General features: G+C 44.6%; 1 protein-coding gene across 2 annotated transcripts in view; it reads right to left on the bottom strand.

Annotated features, from left to right (window-relative positions):
* Positions 1–27,108, bottom strand: part of ABCC3 (ATP binding cassette subfamily C member 3) — a 72,531-nt gene that overhangs the window by 8,257 nt on the left and 37,166 nt on the right. The window contains exons 9-29 of one of the 2 annotated variants that reach the window (XM_072646692.1): positions 26,350–26,527; positions 25,994–26,155; positions 24,360–24,452; positions 23,659–23,862; positions 21,426–21,572; positions 21,004–21,091; positions 19,832–19,898; positions 19,405–19,531; positions 19,017–19,193; positions 14,942–15,109; positions 14,058–14,247; positions 11,236–11,341; positions 10,741–10,885; positions 10,221–10,428; positions 9,401–9,711; positions 8,823–9,022; positions 8,516–8,642; positions 7,830–7,931; positions 2,702–2,848; positions 2,279–2,437; positions 474–640 (exon numbers count right to left, since the gene is read on the bottom strand). In XM_072646692.1, the coding sequence (XP_072502793.1) occupies positions 474–640; positions 2,279–2,437; positions 2,702–2,848; positions 7,830–7,931; positions 8,516–8,642; positions 8,823–9,022; positions 9,401–9,711; positions 10,221–10,428; positions 10,741–10,885; positions 11,236–11,341; positions 14,058–14,247; positions 14,942–15,109; positions 19,017–19,193; positions 19,405–19,531; positions 19,832–19,898; positions 21,004–21,091; positions 21,426–21,572; positions 23,659–23,862; positions 24,360–24,452; positions 25,994–26,155; positions 26,350–26,527 (3,273 nt within the window). The remainder of the gene's footprint in view (positions 1–473; positions 641–2,278; positions 2,438–2,701; positions 2,849–7,829; positions 7,932–8,515; positions 8,643–8,822; positions 9,023–9,400; positions 9,712–10,220; positions 10,429–10,740; positions 10,886–11,235; positions 11,342–14,057; positions 14,248–14,941; positions 15,110–19,016; positions 19,194–19,404; positions 19,532–19,831; positions 19,899–21,003; positions 21,092–21,425; positions 21,573–23,658; positions 23,863–24,359; positions 24,453–25,993; positions 26,156–26,349; positions 26,528–27,108) is intronic. The other variant, XM_072646691.1, reaches the window with a different exon arrangement.

Below are 27,108 nucleotides of genomic sequence, written 5' to 3'. Positions count from 1 at the left end.
CATGTTAAGAAAGATAATAAGTAAGGAAGTAGGTCTTCCTAATGACCAATTCATACACTGTTCCATTAGTATGCTCAAATATCTAGACATTCCTAAAAGCCTTCAGGAGAGACCAATCCCTTGGGGTCATGCCTGGCCATGAGGAGGAGTTTCCTCTCATCTGACCTTACCTCCTTCTTACCAGACCAAGGAACTTCAGCTCAGACCCCAGTGAAAGTCAAGCAAACCTCCAGGCATTGCTCAAAACCCAGAACTATCAAGATAAAAGGTCAAAACTTCCCTTCCCAGCCACGGTGGAATAGACAGGCACAGGGAGGACTCTGGTAATCACCTGATCATTTCAGGGTGAACAACTGTCCCAGACTCGGCAAGCACTGGGGCAGGAGAGAGGGGGGAGGAGGAAGTTCTGTTTCAGAGCTGCCCAAGGGCTTGGGGTGCTGGACCACTTATTGTAGGCTCCCCAGCTTTCTTACCTGAGGTTCTCTCCTCCCTCAGAGCATTCAAAAGCAAGGCCCTCTGGTTGTGACTTCACAAACTTGTGCAGGTTGGAGAGTTCCAAGGCTTGCCACATTTCCTCATCAGAATACTTGCCAAAAGGATCTAGGTTCATTCTAAGTGTCCCTGAGAAGAGGACTGGGTCCTAGGGAGACAAAGAAACATCAGTGAGGAACAAGAATAAGTCACTTTAAGGCTTGCAAAGAATTTAAAATACATTAATGTCCACTGATCATCATAACAAATTGTTAGGTGGATGCTATTGTTACCATCATCCCTATTTTACAGATGTGCAAGCAGAGTCTCAGAGAAGTTAAGTAAATTATTTGGGTTATTTAGCTTATTTGATTTATTAAGCTTATTACAATTAATTAAAATTGTTATTATTTTTTGTTGTTTTTCAGTCACTTCACTTGCATCTGACTTTTCAAGACCCATTTAGGGGTTTTCTTGGCAAAGATAATGGTTTGCCATTTCTCCAGCTCATTTTACAGATGAGGAAACTGAGGCAAACAGAATTAAGTGACTTGCCCAGGGTCACACTGCTAGTAAGTATATGAAGCTGGATTTGAATTTGGGAAGAAGTGGCTTCCTTACTCTAGGTCTGGTGTTCTATCTACTGCGCCACCTAGCTGCCCTACTGTTTGTAATTATTACCTGCCTACTCACTGTGCTAAGCACTTCACAAATATTTTCTTATTTGATCCTTACAACAACCCAAAAGCTATTATTATCTCCGATTTGCAGATGAGGAAACAGTGAGTTGCACAGGGATACACAGCTAATAAGTGACCAAGGCAAGATTTGAACCCAGGTCTTTATGACTCCAGTTTGAATACTTTATTCATTATACTATACCTCCTCTATGAATCAAGTATAGATCTGGGAACCCACTGAGCCCAAAACAGAGGCTGAAGAGAGAGTAAATGAGGTCAGAGTAATTCCATCCTCTGAGAATTGAAAAAGCAGCTAGCCCAATGGAAATCTCCCAGTGAATCCTGGCCCCCCACGCCATGCACAGCTGCGATAAACCCCAACTCGAACGTCCCTTGCCAATCACAAAGTCTTCTTGTTAACCAGGAACCATGAGCAGCCTAATCTGACTCCAAAATGTCCAGTCGGCAGAAAACAAATCCCAGGAAAGCCAGAGGGGAGGAAAAAAACGTTATACAGATGTCCAATCTGTGAGACAGAGATGCAGAGTGACTGGCAGAGAAACAAAGGGGAAGTAGACAGACCCACAGGCCTCTTCCTGGGGAACACGCTCCCCAGTTCTCTGAAAAGGGCTCGGGGCCCAGGGCCCTATCTACTGTCCAAATTCACAGCCCCTGTTGTTCCCCAGGCTTTTCCTTCTAAAATTTCCTATTGCTTCATCTCCTTCATAAAGAGCCACACAGCCTGCTCAACACACAGTAAAGTCTGGGAATCAGAGCTCCCAAGCTAGAGGTGATATCATCCGTCCACTAGACTGTGGTCAGTTCCCTAGGCTTACAGAGGCTAGGCTCCGCATGGTATAGTGCAATATGTGCTGGATTTTGGAAAGAACCTGTGTTTAAATCCCAATTCTGCCACTTACTAGCTGTGAGATCTTGGATAAGTCATATAACCTTTGTTTCCTCATCTGTAAAAGAAGGGGGCTGTACCAGATGGGCTTTAAGATTCCTCCTGTCTCTAAATCTATGATCATGTGTTGGCATTGGTTCCCCATCACTACCGAGAGGAGTTTATCCAGTCCAATGACAAGTAAAAGGCCATGATTCCAGTTGTGAAAGATGCCTTGTACCTGGGGGATGATGGTTAGCATGGAGCGTAGGTCATGGAGGCCCATGGATGCAATGTTGATGCCATCGATGTAGATCTCTCCCTGAGCTGCCTCCAGGATACGAAACAGGCTAAGGGTCATGGATGATTTGCCAGCCCCAGTTCGACCCACAATTCCAACCTAGGGGATAGTGGGAAGGAAACATGGAATGGTGAGAGAGTAATGCTGTGCTGGGGAAAGGTTAGGGAGAGTGCTGCAGAAGCCCTGGAACCTTAGAGCACTAGAAGGAAAGGAAGAGAGAGAATCAGGAACAGGGGCAATGAGTACACAAGCATCCCCCCTTTCAGAGCTGCATCCACAGGGGATGCATTATGTAATCCTTGTTGTATATCCCTTGCATGCAACTCTGAATAGCATTGCACTAGGTCCAGGGGCCTCACTTACCTTTTCTCCACCCTTCACTCGAAAACTCAAATCCTTCAACACCAGCTCCAAGCCTTCCCGATAACGCACTGAATAGTTCACAAACTCCACCTCCCCTTGATGGGGCCATCCAGGGGGTGGACGGCTGCCCTCGATCACCCAGGGGGCCTGGGGGGAGAGATGGGAGGAGAGATAGCAGTGAACATGGCAGGCACCTTCATCTGATCCGGGGACTCCTCAACTCCTCTCCATTTCCCCAAGGCATCTGCTGCTTTCTAGTTTACTTGACTTTCCTCTCTCCTCTCCCTGCCCAGCCTGGATGCCTTATAGTCAGCCATTTTAATACAGTTCAAATATGCTAGAATTTCGCATTTCCTCACCCTACCACTGCACTTAACATAGCTAAACATTCCACAACTGCTGAATAACACAGACTGAGGAGAATTGCTAGGGGAAATTGCAAAAATAGCTGACTGAGCCTGTTATAAATTCATGCTCTCCCATCTGAACTGGACCCTCAGTGCTTCTTGGGAATCCATTTCTACATCTCTTATTAAGTAAGTTGCTATCCCCATTCCCCGCAACAACTGTTCCAAATCCTCCTGCAGCTCCCTCCCAGATGACCTTACTGTCTGGAAGACATAGAGAACATCCAGTGCAGATTGTCTGATATTCTAGACAGCTAGGTGGTACAGTGGATAAAGCACCAGTGCAGAAGTCAGGAAGAACTTTCTGAGTTAGCCTTGGGCACTAAACTAGCTGTGTGACTCTGGGTCAGTCACTTAACCTCTGTCTCAGTTTCCTCAACTGTAAAACGAGCCTAATAATAGCACCTACTTCTTAGGGTTGTTGTATAGATCAAATGAGATAATATTTGGAAAGTGCTTAGCACAGGGCCTGGCCTATGATAGCCCCTATTTAAATTCCTTGTTCCTTGCCTCCCTCACGTTTCCACCTTTCAACACACGGTTCTCACTACCTCCACAGTTCTCTTTATCCCCATCTCAGAGACAAAGCATAGCCAAGGCTTAGACCTCACCTGGGCTCTCATCACTTCTTCTCTGCCCTGGGACCTTAATCTATCCACTACTCCCTCTTTCTTTAGGCAGGTAGGTGACACACTGGATAGAGTGCAGAGCCTGAAGTTAGGAAAACTCACCTTCCTGAATTCAAATCCAGCCTCAGCACTTACTAGCTGTGTGACCCTGGGCAAGTCACTTAACCCTGCTTGCCTCAGTTTCCTCATTTGTAAAATGAGCTAGAGAAGGAAAAGGCAAACCACTCCAGTATCTTTGCCAAGAAAACCCCAAATGGTTTCTCAGTTGATATACGGTCAAAGGATATGAACAGACAGTTTTCAGAGGAAAAAATTAAAGATATCTATAGTCATATAAAAAAATGCTCTAAGTCACTACTGATTAGAGAGATGCAATTCAAAACAACTCTGAGATACCACATCACATCTATCATTTTGGCTAACATGACAGAACAGGAAGATGATAAATGTTGGAAAAGATGTGGGAGAGTTGGAACACTAATTCATTGTTGGTGGAGCTGTGAGCTGATCCAACCATTCTGGAGAGCAATTTGGAACTATGCCCAAAGGGCTACAAAAATGTGCATACCCTTTGACCCAGCAGTACCGCTTCTAGAGCTATATCCCAAAGAGATCATAAAAATGGGATAAGGACCCACATGTACAAAAATATTTATAGCAGCTCTTTTTGTGGTGGCCAAGAACTGGAAATTGAAGGGATGCTCATCAATTAGGAAATGGTTGAACAAGTGTGGTATATGAATGTAATGGAATACTATTGTGCGGTAAGAAATGATGAACAGGAAGACTTCAGAGAGGCCTGAAAAGGCTTATATGATCTGATGCTGAACGAAAGGAGCAGAACCAGGAGAACTTTGTACACAGCAACAACCACAGCATGCGAGGAATTTTTCTGGTAGACTTAGCCCTTCATAGCAATGCAAGGACCTAAAGAATTCCCAATGGTCTTTTAAGGCAAGATGCCTTCCACATCCAGAGAAAGAACTATGGAATTCAATCGCAGAATGTAGCAAATCATTTTCTTTTGTATTATGTTTTGGTTTGTTATATGATTTCTCCCATCCATTTTAATTCTTCTGTGCAACATGACTATGGTGAAAATGTGTTTAATAGGAATGTATGTGTAGAACCTATATAAAATTGTATGCCTTCTCGGGGAGAGGGTGGGGAGGGAGGAAAAAAATTTAAGGTATATGGTAGTGATTGCAGAACGTTGAAAATAAAAAATAAATACATAAATGCAATGATCCTAAAAAAAAAAAAAAGAAAGAAAACCCCAAATGGGGTCACAAAGAGTTGGAAATGACTGAAAATGATTCAAAAACAACACCCTTCTTTCATTTCTTTCTTTTCTATTAAAATAGAAGTAGAAAAGAAAAATTAAAAAAAACTGAACTTAAACACCAAATAAATTCATTATTTCCATGTATATAGTAGGAGAGAAAAAGAAGATTCTACATGAAATTGCAGGTCTGTGTTTCGCATAGCTTTTTTTTCTTTTTACATCTATAAGTTCAACCTGTAGCTTTCAAAGCTATCCTGTTTGTCTATGCTTCTTTTTGACCTTCCTTTTATCCTCTTCCCTGGGAAGTTTTAAAGAAAAATGCCTTGATGGTACTCTTTTCTTTACTTTTTTTCTTTGCTACCCTATTCCTACTCCCTCTTCACCTCACCTTGACCTCCCAGCCTGTGGTTGAAAGAAAAAAAAGCTTTTGTAACAAACATACATAGTCAAGGAAAACAAATTCCCACACTGGCTATGTACGTCTCATTCTACATTGTGAGTCTATCACCTCTCTCAGTCAAGGGGTGGGTAGCATGTGTCATCATCAGGCCTCTAGAATCGCAGTTGAATATTGAATTATTTAGAGTTCTCAAGTCTTTCAAAGTTTCATTTCAACATTTATGGAATGCCTTCTGGGTATAAGACCCCAGGGAAGGAGGATACAAGGCAAGTTCCTACCTTGAGAAGCTTATATTTTACTGAAGGGCAAGTATATTTATGGCAATTTCAGGAATGAGAAAGTACTAAAGGACTGGGGGATGTGGGGGAACCAGGAAAGCAGGTGTTGCCTGGCCTGGGCTTTGAGGGAAATTAGAGATTCTGAGATTCAAAGGTGAAGACAACCTAGGTAAAAGCACAGTTATGGAATGCTTGGTTCAGGGAACCATAGGTTGACTGAAATATGAAGAATTTGAAGGTCAGCAATGTTAAATAAGTCTGTAAAGGTAGGTGGGAGTCAGATGATTGCATAGGACTTCAGGTCCCAACTAATGAGATTGTATTTTATTCAGGATACAAAACAAAGCCATTGATTTCTGAGAAAAGGAATGACATGATCAGAAATGTCTTAGGAATACTAATCTAGTAGCTATATAAAGGAGGGATTGCTTTCTTAAGGGTCACCAGTGGCTTCCTAATCACCAAAATCCAACACCCTCTTCTCAGGCTTCATGTTGGCACTGCTGAATAACTACTCTTTCCTTTCTGAAACTTGCCAGCTTTGGCTCCCATGGCATCATACTTTCCTGGTTCTCATCCTGCCTCTCTGATCTTTTTGTCCTTCACTAACCCTTTTTCTTGCCTCTTAATTTTGGTTATCTCTTCTTCTCTTTCTACCTTCTCTCCTTCAGGGATCTCTTCCATAGCATATGATAGTTAGAAAGGAAGTCAGAGGTCATTATGTCCAACCTCTCACCTTTTAAAGGCATTTCTCCTGCTTCATCCCCAACAGGTGGTCACCCAGCCCCTTCCTATTTGAGTTTCTGCAGTGAGAGGGAGCTCAGTCCCTTAAACTTCTTTCATCACTGAACAGTTCCAATTATTAGAGAGTTCTTAGGCTGAACTGAAGTCTGCTTCCCTGTAATCCCTTGGTGCCCTCTTAGCCACAAAGAACAAAATGTACTCTCTCTTTCTTCCACGGAAGTCTTTCAAAAATTTGAATACAGCATCCATTTTTCTAGAAGTAATCAAACCAGAGGGGAGTACAACATTATTTACTTCCTGGTACTGGAACACCATACTTCTATGAAGGTGTCCCTTAAGGGTGTGGATTTTTTTTTTTAGCAGCTACATTCATGTATTCATTCCATTCATTCATTCATTCAATTACTCAGCATTCACTCATTAGATAAAAAGATAAAAAAAACTAAGTTGCTATCCTCAGTACAACATTGTTGTTGTCTCACATTCTTGGCTCAATATGATACTAAAATTCAACAAATATTTATATTATGTTTGCTGTGTACACAGTTCTTTACTAAGCACAGAAGATATGGAGTTTAGATAAGACAATGTCTCAGATCCAGAGGAATTCAGTCTTTAGCAAATTAAGCTTGTTGTTAACAAAAACTACCGGATATTTATCTTGTGAACCAGAGGCCAAGTTATGTCTCCTCCACCCTCTACTTGTGAGATGAATTTTTTTTAATTTAAAGGATATGATATGAAACTCTTATTATATTTTGTCTTACCAACTTCAATTAGCTCTGACTTCCTACTTCTCTGACTGTTACTTAGTCTCCCACAGGCAAAACCTCCAAAATAACCTCTGATTTTTCTCCCTACCTCCTTTTCACATTCATGCCTTCCTTCCTTCACCATGTCTATCCTCTTCCATCTCCTCCTCTTCATTCTTATTGTCTTTGGGAGACTTTCCCACCTCCTGTATCTGTTTCCGCTCCTTCCTTCTACCTTAGTCTACTGAAAATCTCATCCTTCAAAGCCTTTCTGAAATGTTACCTACTCAAGGATGCCTTTAGTGATCACCCCAGTCAGAAGTGAGCCTTCTCTCCTCTTAACTCCTATAGGACTGCATCACTTATCTGGCACTTAGCTCATTTTTCCTTGTAGTATAGTACATTATACTTGTCATATTGTCATTCAAAGGAGACCATAAACTCCTTGAAGGGCAGAGACTATGTCTTCTACACTGTCATTTAACCCCATGACACACAGCACAGAGTCTTAGACATAGTGAAGTTGAGGTGGAGAAGTAGGAGATGGTCCAGAACTCAAACACTGACCCACCTACCATATCAAACCTACCCCCAATCCCCTTCCCTGACCCCAGATCTGCAGCATGACCCCACCTCAGTCTTAGTCTCTGAGTACTCTCTAACTCTCTCCACAGCCACGATGTTGTTTTCCAGGTCTGATGCCATCCGGACCATCCAGTTAAGAGCCATTGTAACCTAAGGGAAGGAGGAAGCAGGGCAGAACAGACTTTTACAACATCCCAATCCCCTTCCCAGATTTCTTCCTGCTTCAAGTTCCCAGCAATGATAAAGGCACTTGGAATCAAATGTATATGTCTTCTGTGTAAATCTAGGGACCAATGCACAACTCTAAATATAGGCATGCTCTGATTTAAGCAAATAAACTCCCTGATCATCTGGATTGGGCATAGTTCAATTAAACTAAAAATTTTACTTTTACCAAAGAATTCACAATAAGACTCAAAAGAGAATGTACACGTCACTCATTTAAAATATCTACTTCCTAACAACTTCTTTTACCTTCAATTTTTCAATGTCACATTTGTTAAATAAGCAATCAGTCTCTACCTGCACAATTACAGGCAGGCATGTCCATCCACATTCCCACTTTGGGTTTAAGTGCATATATGCCAGCATGCTATTTTCTGTTCATATGGGCAGGTAGGAACCCATGGCATGTGTGGCAATATGTATGCATGGAAGGTATATAGTAGTCCTAGCTCTCTGGCTGTTAGTGCCTCTCCCCCCACCAGTTCCATAGGATTGGAGAGAGCTCCCACCTGTAGTGCATAGGACACAGAGAGCCCAACTAATCCTGGATTCAGGCTCTTTCTTCCAATCACAGCAAAAAGTGCAGCAAAAAGCACGACACAGTTACCCACAAACTCCACACGGATCCCCAGCCACCTAGAGAGGGATTCATAAAAAGGGAGGTCAGGATGGAGCTAGAGGTAAATGACTGTCAGAGATGGTCCAGGGATTCAGAAGCAATGGGGTTTAGTGGTAAGGAGTTCAGAGGGGATGAGGTATCAGAGGTAACAGGACAGATAGAGGGTAGGAGTAAGGTGGGCTAAGAGTGCTTCTGACCGGTTAGAAGCGATGTTGGGATAGCAGCTCTTCTGATTGGCATCCACCTTAGCATTGTTGATGGCTATGAAGTCATGACTACGTTTGTAGGCGCGGATGACAGTGGCACCTGTCACAGTCTCAGAGAAGTGAGAATAGATGGGTGATCGGCTGACTGATTCCAGGCGCTTCAGCTGCCTCGAAGTAGCCGCATAGAACCGCTGACCAGGGTGGAGAAAGACATTAGAAGCAGGGGTAAAACAGTACCCATTAGTACCCCTCTGAGTCATCACCCTCTATCCCTCCCAATACCCTCTGACTGTACCCCGCTTCCCTGGGGACCCCAGATTCACAGTAATTCTGGTGGTCATTTTTGAAAAGTTGAATGTCAATGTTGATAGCAACGGAAGGTCACTCCTTCCCCACCCTCTAGACACACATACCAAGTCCAGAAGCCTAATAAAGTGCTGAAATCTCCTATGTGCCCTCCACCCCCCAAGATGTAGTCTTCCTTCTTTCCCAGTCTCCTGTGCCCTTGTTCCTCCAACATGATTCTCACCCCAGTACCTCTTCTCCTTCCTCCCATCACCCCTAGATACCTGTACAAATATGTACAGCCCAGCGAGGGGTAAGATAACCACAGCAAAAAGCGGAGTGCTAGACATGATGACTACGAGTGTGGATGTTGAATTGAAAAAGGTGCCAAGCAGCATGAGGATGGCGGGGGGGATGACTTCATCAATAACATAAATGTCCTTGGAGAATCGATTGAGGATTCTCCCGGAGGGGGTTGTGTCATAGAAAGACTGAGGTGAACGCATCTTGTTGGCTAGTAGCTTGCTATGGAGTAACCGGGCAGCCTGGATGCCTCCCATGGCCAGCGTGAAAGATGATAACATCACAAGGAAACCTGGCAAGGAGATAGAGAAGGAGGCATCTATCAGAACTGGGGTACCAAGAAGAAGGCTTCGAGGGCCTGTCCCTTCCCTCCCAAGCAGAAATATATTCTTTCCTGTATTTGTTTCTCAGCACCCAGGACAGTGTTAAGTAAGCTGCTAAGACTCAGGGGGTTAATCTTTTTCTGTGGACTCTGTTGGCAGTCTGGTGAAACCTACGCCCGGCTTCTCAGAACAATGATGTTTAAGTGCATGAAATAAACTATATTGGATGGCCAAGGAAGTCAATTATATGGAAATAAGTTATCAAATTACAGACTTGAAAAAAAAAGCTCTGGACCCCAGGTTAAGAAGCCCTGTATCAGATAAATATTTGTTGAATTAAAATTGGCTTTGAGACAGAGGGAGGGCTGGGATGGCTCCTCTGTCCCTCCCGTTGACCCCTCCACTCTAGGGGAACAGCCTCAGTGAGTGGTTCCCTCCATCCTCCTCCTGAGAGGATACTGAAGACCCATCTCTTTACCCTGCAGTAGTCCTAAGGCTGCGTACACTCCCAGGCGTAGGCTTGTGTTGCTCTGTGTGCCATTAATTACAGGTTCATTAGTCCAGTCACTGAGCCATATATTGGCACCAATGGCGGCAGCACTTTGGCATGTGTATAGAAAGCAGACAGTCATGGAGGTGAAGAGCCCCACGGCTTTGGCATAGGCCCAGAACACACTTAGCTTCACCTGTAGAGGGAGGAAGGCTGATATCTATCAACAGCCAGAGCCATCTGATCCACAGAGATGGGAAGTGGGCAATGGATTTAAGGACCTCCCAGGAGTTTAAATTGCCCCTTCTCACCCCCACCCCCACCTCCACATGACACTGAGACCAGGGTCTCTTTCCCACTATTCTCCACTATCCCAGGACAACCTCACCCAAGGCTCTGTATTGCTGGCCCAACCCTTCCCACCCCCAGCTTCTCCCCACTTCCAAAAGCCCACCATGGTGGGCCTCTCCCAAGCCACCTTTGCCTCCCTCCCCCAGACCCCTCTCACAGTGCCCATCTCTGCTGTTTCTGCCTGGATCAGCTCTCCACGAGTCGCTGTGGGCTCCACAGCCTTCTTCTCCACAGGCACCAGGCGTCTCCTAGTAGAAGGTCGACCAGAGCCCTCCCCTTCTGAGGATATCACACTCAGTTGCCTAGGGATAACAATCTCCGAGTTGGGGTAGGAAAAGGAGCAGGGAAATAGCCCCAGAGGAGATATTTTGCCTTTCCCACTTCACTCCCTAACCTAATAAGCTGGGACTCCCTGAGGAGCTCAGAGGGATACAGAACCAGAGATGAGGCCACTCTGCAGCATGCATCCTAGGGGAGCACATGTCAGAGAACTTCCCAACATCAACCTTCTCTCTCCACCCCCAGCTGGGACACAGGGAGTCCCTCTGTGCAGAAACTTGGCCACTTGGTTTTGCTGTGCTGGAGAGAGGTGCATCGGAGTTCAGAGTCTGCTTGCTTTGGGGAATCAGGAAAGGAGCTCCTTTTCACTCACCTCATGAACTGTTTTCGGATCTCATTAGTAATCGGCTCGTTATCTGTCAGATCTGTGTGATTACTGAGCGTGTCTTCCATCAGCAGCATCTCCTCATCCTCCAAGACTGCAGTGGGGAGGGAGGGACAAAAAGAGAGGAGAATGCTCAAATACCATGACTAACCTGACCTCAAAACACTACCTTTCCCAGCAAGGAGAAGAACAAAAGCTGGTGAGAGGAGACTGGGGGAGGTGGGAAGGACTAGGCCAATTAAGAGAAAACTAGAATCAGTGGGCTAAAACTACAGCAAGAGAAATTTAGATTAGACAACAGGAAGGATGTTCAGATCACAGTTTAGAACAAGAAGGAACCTAAGAGGTTAGTTAGTTCAGTGCCATCTCCTGATATGGAACCTGAGCCCAGAGAGGTTAAGTGACTTGTCGTGAGCTGCTGGTGCCTTCCCCTCCAAGTCTACCTTCCACCACCTCTGTGTTTATCTTGTATTTACTGTTGATTCTCTCACTAAAACTTAAGATCCTTGAGGGAAGGGGTTGTTTTTGCCTTTTTTAAATTTTTTTTTGGGTCCCCAACACAGCATTGAGTCTTATACATAGTGAATATTTAATACATGCTTGATTACTTAAGGTCACAGGTAGCATGTGAACCCTTCTGACTTCAAGTCATTACTCTTATCCATCACACCCAGGGCTATCTTTAGGATAAGGCTGAGATAAAGAAGGCTGACACACTGGAATAGACAGGAATGTTTTTTCATAATAGAAAGGTTTCCTCTGAATGAGTGACTCTGACAGTGGGGGTGGAGGAGGGTGGGAAAGCTAAATGAGTTTTCTGGCAGGAAAAATGCCCTTTTTCTATTTGAAAATTTAAAAAGTAGGCCCCTCCTAGAGCTATCATCTCGCAGATAAGGAAGTTGAGTCCGATAACCCCTATTTATGGGTCTGGGGTGGGGCATGATGCCAGCAAGATAGAGAGATAAAGGAAGCTGGGAAGAAAAAGGTCCTCAGTTTTCTCCCTAAAATCCTCATCTTTCTCCTTTTTATCACTGTCAATTTTCTTTTTTAAAAGATGATTTATTGCCTCTACTGCCTCCACCTTCTTTACTCCACACTCCTTCATCCCCTAGTAATTTGGCTTCTCCTCTCCTCACTTGTCCTAAAACTGTCCCCCTCCCTCCCAAATTAACTTGTATTTAATTACTTCATATTTATTATCTTTATGTTTGTTCTTTATAGACTTAAATATGAACATCTTGCTTCCTCCATTAAAATGCAAACTCCTTGAATGGGATTATTTCACTCATAGTAGTCACATCTTCATAGAGTAGGTGCTTAATAAATTACATGTTGATAGATTAATTCTGTCCAATCGACTTACTCTGAAACTGCTTGTCACCAAAGTCCTCTGAGACCAGCTACTCAATAAGAAGAAACATAGAAGGATGAGACTTAGAGCTGGGACTTTAGAAGAAATAAGGAAGAGGGTGTAAAGAAGAATATAGGGCCAATTATAGAGCTTTGGGGGATGTATATGTTTAGTGGGATAGGAGAAAGAACAGTCAGAGAGGCTGGTCTGGAGATATTGGTCCATGAGTGCTGTGTCAGCTCTTAAACAAACAAAGGAACTTTCCAAAGGAACTCCAGAACTGGTCCAAATCCCATTGCTTAGCAAAGTGCCTGGTACATAGTAAAATACTTAATAAATGCTTGTTGACTGACTGATTGACTGGTGATGAATCTGAGGCTTGGACAGGTTAAGTGACTTGAATAAAATCATACAGTCAATGGATGGAAGAAGTACGTTTTTCTCAGTCAATCCTCCTTCAATTCTCAAAAGAATCTAACATTTCTCCCTCCTAACCAGTCCTCCTTCTTTGACCTCTGTGACATTGTACTCATCAGACACTGAGTGTGTGTTTATTTAAAGACAAAGAGAAAGACAGAGACAGAGACAGAGAGAGAAAAAGAGAGAGAAAGAGAGAGAGACAGAGAGACAGAAAGAGAATGTTTCCAGAAGGAGGTTCTGTGTGTGTTAAGGGGCCATTATTATACTCAGTGATTCTCCATCAAACTCTCTGCATCTTTTCAGAGTTTTTCTCTTCTCCTAAATGTAGACATTCCTCAAGTCATCAGCTCTTTTCTCTTTTTTCTATCTGCCCTCTCTCTTGACTATCTCATCTACTCCCAAGGCTTCAACTCTTGCCTCGATGTGGATGACTCTCAAATCTGTATGTCTAACCCAGGGGCAGCTAGGTGGTGCAGTGGATAGAGCACCAGTGCAAGAGTCAGGAAGACCTGAGTTCAAATCTCACCTGAGACACTTGACACTCACTAGCTGTGTGACCTTGGGCAAGTCACTTAACTCCAACTGCCTCATCCTGGATCATCTCCAGTCATCCTGATGAATATCTGGTCACTGGATTCAGATGGCTCTGGAGGAAAAGTAAGGCTGGTGACCTGCACAGCCCTCCCTCACTCAAAAACAAAGTCAAGTGCAAGTCATATCATTATTTCTCTGATGGCATGGTCTTCTTTGGCAATGAAGGACAAACACAAAGATACATGTGTAACTCAAACCTCTATTTGCAGATTCAGACCCAAATTCCCAATATCTCCTAGATTTCTGACTTAGATATCCCATGGGCAATTCAAACTCAGCACTTAATAAATATTTGTTGAATTGAGTTGTATGAAAGGTTGGAGAGGGAGTCATGGAGAGATGGAAGAGAAAGGGATAGAGATGAGGAGCAAATGGAAAAGGAGTCCATGTGAGACAAGGGAAAGTGGAATTTGAAGACAAAGAGCAGTGGTACATAGGCTGATACCAGCGGCACTATCCTCTTCGTGAAAGTTGTCATCATCAGGAATATAGTTACGAAGAAATTCAGCAAAAGCACCCTCCTTCTGGAGCAAGGCAGAGAAGGAGCCAGCTTCGGACACCCGCCCCTCACCCAAAACGATGATGAGGTCTGCCTGGGACAGGAAGTTCACACCATGTGTCACCAGGATCCTTGTCTGGAAGGAAGATGAAGCATTAAAGGCTTTCTCCACATTCACATTATCATCACTAGTAACAGTAATAGTAGTAGTAGTAGCAATAAACACACAAGTGGATAGATGTTGCAGATAATTCCAATTTTAGAAAAAGTTTCCTAATCTGTAAAGTTTCCTGTCTATAAGTGGAATAAGGCAGCTAGGTGGCTCAGTGGATAGAATGCTGGGCCTTGAGTCAGCAAGACTTATCTTCTTGAGTTCCAAACCAACCTCAGCACTTACTAGCTGTGTGACCCTGGGCAAGTCACTTAATCCCATTTGCCTCAGTTTTCTCATCTATCAAATGAGCTAGACAAGGAAATGGCAAACCACTCCAGTGTCTCTTCCAAGAAAACCCCAAAATGGGGTCATGAGGAGTCAGAAAACAACTGAAAATGACTGAACAACAAGAATGATATAAATGGAATGGTCTGCATGGAGAGGTAATAGAGGTCTTCAAGTGGTGGTCAGGTTGGAGTAGAGGTCCCTGATCACACACAAAGAGCACCTTGATGAATCCCTAGAGGTGCAATATCAGGGCAAATGTGTGAGAAGATGTATGGAAACAGACACTTCACCTGTACACCTTTGGGCTTCCAGGGGCCTTTATATACAGAATTCTTAAATGGACCCTCTTCAATCTCTCCATTTCTTCCCTCCCTGCCGCAGCTCTTACCTTGCCTCCTAGCACCCCATTTGGCCCAATGACATGATCAAAGATGTGCTTGGCCACATGGGAGTCCACAGCAGAGAGTGGGTCATCCAGGAGGAAGACATCAGCATCGCTGTAGACAGCTCGGGCCAGGCTGACCCGCTGCCGCTGACCCCCAGACAAGTTAATACCCTACAAGAAAGATAGTAATAACAGTGGTGAGCACTTATAGAACACTTTAAGGTTTCCAAAGTGCTTTACAAATATCTCATTTGATCCTCACAAGAATCCTGGGGGGAAAGGAAAGATGAAGCAGGAATAAGCATTTATATGATACCTACTCCATGCCAAGGACTATGCCAAGTGCTTTTTACAGTTATTATTTCAAGTGATCCTCACAAAAATCCTGGCATGTAGGTAACCTTGTTATTTTCTCTATATTACAGCTAAAGAAACTGAGGCAAACAGTGGTTAAGTGACTTGCTCAGGGTAAATTCAGGTCTTCCTGATTCCAAGCCCAAAACTCTATGCTGTGCCACCAGCTGCCCCAGGATGGATAAAAGGTAGGGAGTCACTATCTGAATTTAAGAGGTATACTATATGTATACAGATAGAGGATAGGGTGAAAGGTTAAAGAGATTATTATCCCCTTTTCTATTGGGGAAGGGAAATGTGGCCATGAAGAATAAAAATGACCTACTCACAATCATAGAGAGAAGCAACAGGCTTAGACAAAGTGCATCTCTGCCCATAAATTCTGTTGTGTATTCAAAGGACCTGATTATCCAACATGGCGGATACAGAATTGGACTTGATATCAAGAACAAAGGATTGGGTTCAAATTCTACCTCAGATACTTAAGGGCTATGTGATCCTGGTGGACAAGTCACTTACTGACCCTCTCGAGGTCTTGGTTTCTTCATTAATAACCCGTAAGATCTTTTCAGCTCTAAGTCTATAAGACCAGGCTGATCTAGCTAGCCTCTGTCCTCTTTCTTCATATATTCAGTTGGGACAGACAACAACATGTTTGCCCTTTCTCTAGTCCTTGCCCCCCTCAGATTTCCCCAGTAACAGGATTTGAGCACCTTTAATGTCCTGACAACCAGAAACCTCTACTGAGGCTCTCATTAACATCCAAGCCCTTCAATCCATCATCCCTTTGACAACCTGGCCAAAGGTCACGGGGAAGTTCCCTGTGAATAGAGGGGCTGGGTCCAGGTCACAGATCAGGAAGCTACCCTTGTGGTCCCTCCAGCATCCTTCCTGTTTTCAGAAAAAGAAGTCCGACTCCCAATTATCCTATTCCTTATCCATCTTTCATCCCCAGGGGACACAGGTCCTAACTAGAGGAATCTCTGCAGAGCACTCGAGACCCTCACCCCCTTTAGGGGAACAGGCACAAGGTGAGGGGCGAGCAGCAGGAGAGAAAACCACCTGCTGCAAAAATCTTTGGCTATGATTTCTGAGATAGGAATGTGGACTGAAGGTTACCGTGTCTAGGGGACTGAAGGTGTGTCCTGGAGGCCTGAAAGGCCACGTCTTCAGGAGGCTGAGTGTGCTTTGAAGGGATAGGGGGAGTGTCATTGTATTTAATGATCTGATGTCATTGATATCACTTGTCAAAGTTCTTCAAAAGGAATGTTGGGTAGAAGGGACTAAGGTTCTGAGAGTCAGGTTGCTGGCCCAAAGTCACCTGCTCAGGTCTTCTTTCTGATTCCCAGTAGGAAGTTCCCTTTCAGCATTATTGTATCCATCACCTCAAGTGACATCCCCTGCATGAAGCCCTTCCTGATCCCCTAGAGGTGGAGAGTAGCCCAGAAGATAAAGCACTGGGCCTGGAATCAGGAAGACCTTAGTTCAAATCCAGCCTCAGACACTTATTAGCTGCGTGATCCTGGGCTAACCCCCCTGTCTGTCTCAGTTTTGTCTTCTGTAAAATGGTGAAAATAAAGCTGTCTACCTCTAACGTTGGTATGAAGTTCAGATGAGGTAATGTATGTGCTTAGCACAGTGCATGGCACATAATGGCTTCTTAATAAATTCCTGTTTCTTTCTTTTCTTCTTTCTCCTTCCTTTTCCCTTCTTTCTCCTTCCTTTCTTCCCTCCCTTCCTTCTTTTTCTCCTTCCTTTCTTCCCTCCTTTCCTTCTTTTTCTCCTTCCTTCTTCTTTTCTTCCTTTTTCTCCTTCCTTTCTTCTTTCCTTTTTTCCTTCCTTCCCTCCTCCCTTCTCCTGTAGCTGAAAATTACTCCCTACAAATAACTTTGTAATTTAGCTTATACAAGGAATCCCAGAAGTCTTAGTGACATTTAAGCTATTAAAGCTAAAAACTGCATTAAGACCTTGGGGACACCCTGAATCTACATGTATGTATATATGTATATGTGTATGAATGTGTATATATGTATATGCTTATAGGATATTACATTCTTTGATGACAGAAACTGTTTCCTTTTTGTCTTTGAAGATCCAGACCCAGAACATGGTACACAGTAGATACTTAATAAATGCTTGTTGATTACTTATTATTTTTGTTATGATATACAGTTGATATTATTATATTAAATTGCTATTATTTAATAAGATATCATGCTGTTATTATAATATGAAATTGGTATTATTGAATATTTTAATAATATTGCTGTTATAATAATAACTGTGCATGTCCTGACACTGCCAGTAATATTGTGTGACTTTGGGAATATACTTACCCTCTGATCACTCCAGGCAATTCTCCAAGACTAGAAGTTTCAGAAGAGGTACCAACCTGCACTAGTGGAGAGAGTTTCTTCTTCTGAGAGTTCCCAATGTCAGTAAAATCACAGATTTAGTCTTTATCTCTAAGCTACTCATAACTGACATTTCTAAAGCACTTTGGCTCACTTAATCCTCCTAAAACCCTGCAAGTAGATGGATAATCTGTTTTATCTCCATTTTATGATGGGGAGACTCAGTCACAGAGAGGCCAAGTGATCTGTCCAAGGTCTTTAGGAAAGTAAGCAGGGGTGTGATGGAGCCAAGTCATATATGAGAGGATTGTTAGATTTTCTCCTTGAACATTTACACCTTAGATACCAGCAAATGCTACAAATCAAGATTTAATCTATTGTTTTGTTGAATGTCTAAACTTCAGAAAGTGATGGAGAAAATGTTAATGATGAAAATTACACTAAAAAGTATGTCCTGTGTACATCACCCCTCCTCCCCTCCCCACAGCAAGCTGGTTGTTAAACATTTAACAGCATACCCCTGGTAATTAGATATTCCAAGGGACGTGAATGCAGTTCTCTCCTAATTCCAAATATATATGGTTCTTTCTACTTGATCACATGACTTCTCACTGTATATTTTTTGATGACTGTATAGGCTAAAAATGCCAGGGTGGGACAGTGGAAAGGGTGATGGACTTGGAGCCTGGGGTTCTGGATTTGAATCATGCCATTGATGCTTAGAGTACAGCTGAGTGACTGACCCCAGGGCAAATCAATTTATATCTCTGTTCCTTGATTTCCTCTTCTGTAAAATGAGAAGTGGACTTGTACAGACTACCTTACAGGATCATGGTGAGGAGTGTACTTTACAAGCTCCAAGGTACTCCAAAATGGTGGGTTCATCATTAATTATTAATATTATTATGGAGGGCTCAGTACATGTGTTGGGGGAGGTTTGGGTCAAGATTCCTATCTGTATAAGAGGTTGAGGTAAATGGTCTGTTAGGGAATTTTTTATGACAGTTATCACAGGGATCAGGGGGAGATGTGCATAATAATAATGGCAAACATTTATATGTAGCTTTATACACCTTATCTCATTTGATTCTCACAACAACCCTATGAGGCAGGAGCCATTGCTAGCCCCATTTTATAGATTTAGAAACTGAGACTCAGAGATAGTAAATGATTTGCCCAGGGCCACAATAGCTAGTAAGGGACTGAAGCAAGATTCAAACAGTAGGCTTTCTTCACCATCTTTCCACTCCATTATACTTCTGAAAGTAGAGGGAGGGGGCTGAATGTATGAATCAAGGAGGTAACAGAGTGTATCTGGATGGGTGGGATCAGCTCCAGCCTCTGGGGAAGGATATAGAAACATGTCCCACCTTCTCCCCAATCTCAGTCTGATCTCCTCCAGGCAGTACATCCAGATCAGTGAGCAGAGAACAGGCCTCAAGGATGCCTTGGTATCGCTTCTGGTCCATCGGCTGGCCGAAGAGGATGTTGTCTTGGAGTGTGGCATTCTGAATCCATGCCTGCTGGGGCACATAGGCCACGGAGCCCTGGCCACAGCATTCAGGGTCACCACAGGAACATGGGGTTCAGGAGACTGGACTTGGGACAAGACCCAGCCATGGCCTACTTACCATCCTCCCCCCTCTGAAGGGGTGAACTTACCTCCAAGTCTCTTTTCCCATCAAACCACAGGCACCCTACCTTCACCCTGACCCATCCCTCCCTTGTCTCAGCCTCCAATCATCCCATCTCACTGACCTTTACGGAGACTTTGCCTTCCAACTTCTCCATCTCCCCCAGCAAGGCAGATATAAGGGAGGTCTTCCCACAACCCACGGGCCCCACTACGGCTACCAGCGACCCTTTTGGCACTTGGATATTCAGGCTATATGGGAGGAGGGAGAACCGGGAGCCTAGAGTGAACTGGGATGTGTATGCAGAGAAAAACCTACTTCTCATTTCCAGGCTCCTCAACCTTGAAATCCAACACTTCCCCCTACTACAGACACACCCAATGCATGTCAGAAATCAAACTGTAACCAGGTCAACCTATGCTGAAATTAAACACCAAAGATTCTGGAGCTAGAAGAATTAAGCATAAAATGTTGCCAAGTTGATCGGCCCCTCTTTGTCAGGAGGGTGGAGAAAGAGGTACTGAAAGGCTGAGGGGAAGGGCAACTTTTACCTGTGCAGACATGTGGGAAGGTCCTGGGCCCAGGTAAAGCTGCCATTTTCTATGGTGATGGCATGGCCTGTAGTGATAAGGAGGTTTGCCATAGTGAGAGAGGGTATGGACTGGGGAGAGGGGGAAGTATGGGATGGTGGGGAGGGGGTGATGGGAAAGATAGGGAACCCTCCAAGGGATGGTTAAAGGAGGGAAGGAATAAGGACTTTTAGAAAACACAGAGCCCTGAGGGATAACAAGAAGGAAGACAGGGAGTGGGAGAGGATTAAGTGTGGACAAGATTTAGAGTGAGCACAGAATTCTAGGAGTATATAAGAGGGGCTCGGGGAATGAGAGGGAGTTATGGGATAGGGATGGACAGAAAGCCAGACTGATTAAAAGAGGAGAGTATTAGGGGGAAGAAGGGACCAGAGAGCCCTGGGAGGGACCACGGCATGTTGAAGGCATTTTGTTCCTGTATGAGGGGGAGTGTGTGAGGAGGCCTGAGAGGATTAAGGATAGGCAAGGTATTATGGGAGTATAGAATGCTAGGAAGGATTAATGTAGACTCAGGGAATGGTAGGGAATGATGGGGGTGGAGGTCCGTGGGAGTTGGAGGGAAAAGATTAAGGAAAGAACAAGAATAATAGGCAGGGGTGTGGGTGGGCAGGGGGCTGTGTTTGTGGAATTAAGGGGAAAGGAATGCTGGGACACTGTGGATTCCTCAGGGCACGTAACGGGGTGGGTGTTTAGGGCATCAAGGGAGTGATAGGAAGCAATGAAGAAGACAGGGAGTCCTGGGGGCATTGAGAGTGGGCCAGGAATTACAGGGAGAACAGAATTCTAAAGAGAGGTTAAGGAGACTTTTAGTGACTAATTGGAAGTGATATGCAAATAAGCAGAAAGCTGGCCAGTGTGATGGGGGCAGGGAACAGGGGGTGAAGGGGAGAAGAGGGGATTTGGAGCATGGGAGGGCAAAGGGAACAGGGGAGAAGGAAGGCAGGGACCAGATGGGTAGGAAACCTTGGGAGCCCCAAAGCAGAAGGGGAAAGAGGAAGAGGAGGAGCCAATGGAGAAAAACAAGGAAACTGTGGATTAAGGGATTTTTCTGGAGAAAGGGGAAGTCTGGGTAGGAAAATGTGCCAAATGGAGAAGGAGAGGAGGGAAGTGAGCATGGAAAAGAGTCTGTGGACCTGGAGAAATGGTCCTTGTTTCCACACACTGGGGGTTGAGCTCTTCATGATTCAAGAAATTCTGGATCCGTTTCAGAGACACACTGGTCTGAGGAGATGGAGGATACATTAAGGCCTCTGTCCAAGCCTCTGCCCCCTCTGCCCCTTGATCCAGCCAGGAAGGAAGCACAGAGAGCCCAGAGCTCTGCACTGTGTCCTCTTCACTCCTGCTGACCATGATCCACTGTGGTTCTAGCTAGAACTGGAACCTCCAGGGCCAACCTGAGCACTGCAGGTGCTCTACACCCCCACTCCAGGTAACCCACTCCAGGATTCTAGGCACCAGAGGCTTGACTCCCTATGAGCAATTTTGGAAACCCCCAATAAAATCTCCATCCCCTGACCCTGAGTGACCTCCCTAGAGCCCCAAAGTCTGTAGTTACCTGAGCCAAGCCGCTGATGACCTGAGGCAGAGCATTAAGAGGAAACCTTAGGATATTGAACAGCGACAAAGACACAAAAGCCTTCTGGGCATCCAGGATATTCTTCTCATCCACTGATACATAGACAGCAAAGGTGGTCAGTGACACCTGGGAGATAGATTAACTCTCAGGTCCAAGGAGGAAGACATAGGAAATCCCTGAAGAATACTCACCAGCTTCAGAGGTTAAGGGGAGTGTGTGTGTGTGTGTATGCGTGTGTGTGTGTGTGTGTGTGTGTGTGTGGAAGTGGAAGGGGAGGAGGGTCTGTGGAAATGGTACATCTGGCCCAAATGTCTCTCCTCCCACCAGGGAAAGGAAATACCAAAGAAGGCCAGGGAGGTAGGTGGAAAGCTAGGGGAAGCAGAAGTTCTGACTAGAAAGCAGATTTAGGCTCCATTCCTGGAGGAGGTGGGTTTGAGATCCAATTTGGAAGAAGGGAAAGTGAGAACAAGCCTCGAGGTGTCTGGGGCATCATGAACATGAGTGCAAACCTCCTGAGATGGTTTCATGTTTTGGAACTGGCATTTTTCAAAACAATAACTGTATAAAACGTGGTCATTTGTTCCAGACTTATGGAAATATGCAATGTGAATTCTAATATTGCAACTACTTGGGGGAATTCTTTTTTCAGCCGAATGGGTACCTAGCTGTAGTTGGTGCTTGATAGATGCTTCTTCATGTCAGAACTGTAACTAAGGCTTTGCTCCAGGAACTAACGTGGAGGGGGCACACTGCCTCCAGATGGTGGGCTGAGATTTCTCTGCAGAGCAGTTTCTATACTTCTAAGTTTTTTGCAGTCATTGTTGGGAGGATGGTAAAGGAGAGGTCCCAGGGGAAGGTTGAAGGGGCTTGGTCAAGGGCCAGAGGAGGTCCTTGTAGGAGACAGACCATCCTTCTTCCTGGCATGACTAGTTGGTCAGTCAGTCAATAAAATATAGTGCATAGTATACACCAGGTACAGTGCTAAGGATATTAAGAAAGGCAAAAGGCGGTCTCTGCTCTCAAGAAACTCACAAGTCTAGTAGTGGAGATAAGCAAACAAATATGTATTAACAAACATGGTGGGCAAATAAAAAATAATTAACAGAGAAGTCAATGGAACTGAGAAGAATTGGGAAAGGCATCTTGTAGAAGATAGGATTTTGATTGGGACTTGTAGGAAGCCAGGGAATCCAGGGGGCACAACAACGGAAAGCATTCCAGGCATGGGGGAAAAATAAAATTCCCAGAGCCAAGATATGAAACTATAAGGAGACCAGTATCTTTGGATTAAAGAGTATGTAGGAGGTTGGGGATATGTAAGGTATAAGAAGACTGGAAAGGTGGGAGGGTGAGCTACATTGTGAAGGACTTTGCACACCAAACAGAGGGTTTCGTATTTGATCCTGGAGGTGACAGGCTGCTACTGGAGTTTATTGAGTAGGGCAGTGACATGGTTGGACCTACACATAACAGCATTGTCTGTCTCTTCCAAGCCCTACCTGCACCACACCTTCCATACCTCTGTTTAACTGAGTCTGACCCAATTGTCAAGATTCCCAGTTACAGTTGTGATGAAAATCATAGGATCCTAGTCAGGAGGGATCTCTGAGGACATCTAGTCAAACCATTCATTTTACAAATGAGGAAACTGAGGCCCAGTGAGATTAAGTGATTTGCTCATGATCATGTCCAGGTAGTAACAGAAGGAGAATTAGAACTCTGATTCTCTGAATCCAAGATCAGTGCTTTTTAAGTATACCTCAAATTGGACTTCTGTACAAATCTCCCTGAACATACTAGGGCTGGGGACGCCTTCTCAGTGCTGAACATCACTCAAGAGACAAGTCCAGGGAGAAAGGATCAGATAAAGACAGACAGACAGATAGACAGATAGAGCGAGGAAGAGCCAGACAAACAGAAAGGATCAGTTATAAGGCAGCTAGATGGTTCAATGGACAGAGCCCTAGGCTTGGAGTCAGGAATACCTGAGTTCAAATCCAGCCTTGGACATGTATTAGCTGTGTGACCTTAGCCAACTCATTTAACCCCAGTTTGCTTCAATTTCCTCCTAGACTGTGTCTATCTACCAAAGGTGCAACAAGATACTTGTCAAGGGACTTCTAACTTTTAAGAGACTCCCCATCATGGTCTCAGGATTTGGGACAGCCACTTCCACCCCCCTCCCTTATTTCCTCCTTCTCCCCCATCATACCAGGAAGGGGGCACTGAACCAGGTGAAGGTAGACACTGCACTGAGGAAGGCTGCCTTGCGTAGCACTTGAAGCTCTCCTAGGCGGATTTTCTCTATCATCTGGGAAAAGCTGGGCTCCCAAGCATACAGTTTTAGAACCTTGATTCCACTCAGAATCTCACTCATTAGTTTGATTCGGGAGTCCTTGTACCCCATCTGTTCCACCTGGGTGTGTTTGAGGGGGAAAGTCATATTTATTCGTTCAGTTAATTCATTAAACAAGCATTTACATAAACACCTAGTTATGTGCCAGTCACCGAGCGGGGCACTGGAGAGATGAAGCCAACTGTGAAAACAGTGCCTGCCCTCACAGATCTTACATTCTGCAAAATGTACACAGATAAATAAATAGAAAACTGTGTGTATACACAGTATTCTTTGAGGTAGGGAGGAAGGGATGCTACTTCTCCTTTTGTGATTATGGCTAACAAGAAAGGCTCCATATCAACCCACTCCACCCCATATCTTATTTGACTGATACCTGAGAACCTTTTCTTCTGAAAGGGGAATTTTGATGAGGCAAGGGAAGGACTCAGAAGAGTTTCAGCTGAGACTGAATGATATCTCATTTCAGCTCCGGGAGCCTCTTCAAACCCTTCACCCCGTCACAGACAGTCTCTCACCCCACCTCCACTATCCTGGGGCATGGGTTTGGTACCCACCTGGAGTGCCCGGGTCTTCATGGCAATGGCTCCATTAAGAGGAATCAACAAAATCATCAGAGCAACGCCAGCCAGGACAGAGGGACCCAGGTTCTGAGGCAGAAAGGATGACCAGTGAGAGGCAGCAGCAGCAGCAGTGTAGAGAGGCACAGGGGGAAATGGCAATGGATTCAGAACCAGAGGACTTCAGTCTAAGTCTTGGAGATCTGTCATTCACCTGTGTGTAACTCTGGCCCTCCATTTCCTCATCTAATAAATGAAGGAGTTGCCTTAGCTGGTCTCTCAGATCTCTTTCAGCACTAAAGCTATGACCATATAAATAATAATGATAATATATCACCTACTATGTGCCAGGCACTGTGCCAAGCACTTTACAGTTATTATCTCATTTGATCCTTATAACAACCCTGCAAGATAGGTGCTTTTGTTTCGTTGTTTTGAGTTATTTTAGTTGCATCTGACTCTTCATGACCTCCTTTGGAGGTTTTTGGGCAAAGATATGAAGTAGTCTGCCGTTTCCTTCACCAATTCATTTTACAGAGGAGGAAACTGAAGCAAACAGGGTTAAGAGACTTGCCCTGGGTCACACAGCCAGTAAGTGTCTGAGGCTGCATTTGAATTAAGGTCTTTTTAACTCCAGGTCCAGTGGCACTCTATCCACTGCACCACCTAGGCTCCCTCATATAAATCTTACCTATTATTGTTTAAGACAGACAGAAAGAGCCAAATAGAAATAGAAAGTCGGATAAGGCCAGACTGAGAGGACCAGGCAGAGTTAGACAAAGAGGATCAGGAAGAGACAGATGTACAGAAAGAGCCAGATAAAGACAGACAGACCAGAGTGACAGGATAAAGAAAGGCAAACAAAACAGATAGTCAGAAAAGGCCAAGCAGTCAGGGAGGACCAGACCCATCTTAACTGACAGGGCCAGAGTGAGTCAGACAGGGAGGCAAAGAGACAGACATAGACAGAGAGGCAGAGAGAGAGACAGGGAGTCAGAGACAGGGAGGCAGAGAGATCGAGACAGAGAGGCAAAGAGACAGAGAGGTACAGAGACAGAGAGGCAAACAGACAGAGAGAGACAGAGAGGCAGAGCGAGACAGGGAGGCAGAGAGACAGAGAAGCAGGGAGTCAGAAAGAGGCAAGGAGGCAGAGAGATTGAGACGGAGAGGCAAAGAGATAGAGAGACAGAGAGGTACAGAGACACAGAGGTGAAGAGACAGAGAGAGACACAGAGGCAAAGAGACAGACAGAGACAGAGAGATGGACAGAAAGAGAGAGGGATGCATAGACACACCTCTTCACTAATTCCAGGGCTCCCTTCTTCAAGTCAGGACCAGCTGCTGACAGATTTCCTTTCTCCCCTGATCCTGTCCATTCCAATTCTATAATAGAGTTTCCCGGAAGGAGGGAAGAGGTCATGTAGTAGGATTGGGGTGAGGGTGCAGAGCTCTAGAGGCTCATTAAGTACAGGTTCACCCTATTCTTTCTACTTGCCCCCAGTGTCAGAGATAATGATTTCCTTCCTGTTACTGTAGTGAGTTACCCCAGTGAGAAAGTCAATACAAGGCAGTGGAGATTATGGTAGCAGGTGACTCTAACAATGCTGAGGGATTAGGACAGGGTGAGTCACCTGCCACAAAAAGTAAATGGCCAGGATGATCTGCATGGGTGCTGACCACAGCATGTTGAGGAAGGGGACCAAGTCTGTGAATCGCTGGGCATCTACGGACATCAGGTTGACAATCTCTCCCACAGTGGAAGAACGCTTGGCTGAGTTGGTGATAACCAGGGCCTAGAAGCAGATAGAGCAGAGTAGAGGGATGGGTGGGACTTGGGATTGGTGCTGGGGATGGGAACTGACCTCTGGACACACTGTAACTCAAAGGTTCCCAAGTCTGCTTAGTATCAATACCAAGCATTCATTCATGTTGGGGTATGAGAAGCCCGTTGGCCTACCCAGTCCCTCCTCCCCCTCTTCCAGCTGACCTTCCGATAGATGATGCCAGTGATCCCCGCACGAAGCCGTATGCCAGTCACAAAGACATACTGGAAATGCTGGTGCAAGATCAGAGTCTGTATAACTGAGCACCCAAACATCAGCCCAGCCACCAAGAAACCCCACCAGGCTGGGGCTGAAGGGTTCGAAATGAACTTGATCAATATGCTGCAGGAAAATTGGAGAAGAGTTTTATGAGGGTAAGTGAGGGCTATCGGCTAACATGATTCAGCTACGGGAAAACTTTCTCTTGAGCACACACCTAGAATTCAGTTCTCAACAAGTAGCCATTGGGCAGCTATGTGGCTCAGTGGATAGAGGACCTGACCTGGAATTAGGACCTAAGTTCAAATCTGACCTTAGACATTTACTAGCTGTGTGACCCTGGGCAAGTCACTTAACCCTGTTTTCTCATCTATAAATGAGCTGGAGAAGGAAATGGTAAACCACTCTAATATCTTTGCCAAGAAAACCCCAAATAGGGTCATTAAGAGTCCAAAACAACTGACCAACACCAAAACCAACTCATTTTACAGAGGAGAAAAATTATGTCAGAAGAGACTTTTCCAAAGTCACACAGCAAGTCAGGAGAGCCAGCACCCATACTCTTCCAATTTAATGTTTTTCCCACTCTGTACCACTGTGCTGTCCTCTGACTTGGACTCAGCTCTGTGTATTGATAGTTAAAGAAAGTCCCAGTAAATGGTGTAAGTTTTAATTTTCCTCATTTTCCAAATGAATGAGGAAAC

Source organism: Notamacropus eugenii, chromosome 2, assembly GCF_028372415.1.
Source record: "Notamacropus eugenii isolate mMacEug1 chromosome 2, mMacEug1.pri_v2, whole genome shotgun sequence".
NCBI classification, from domain to species: domain Eukaryota; kingdom Metazoa; phylum Chordata; class Mammalia; order Diprotodontia; family Macropodidae; genus Notamacropus; species Notamacropus eugenii.
The sequence above is the reverse complement of the archived record's forward strand: the minus strand, read 5'-3'. Positions and strand labels throughout refer to the sequence as shown.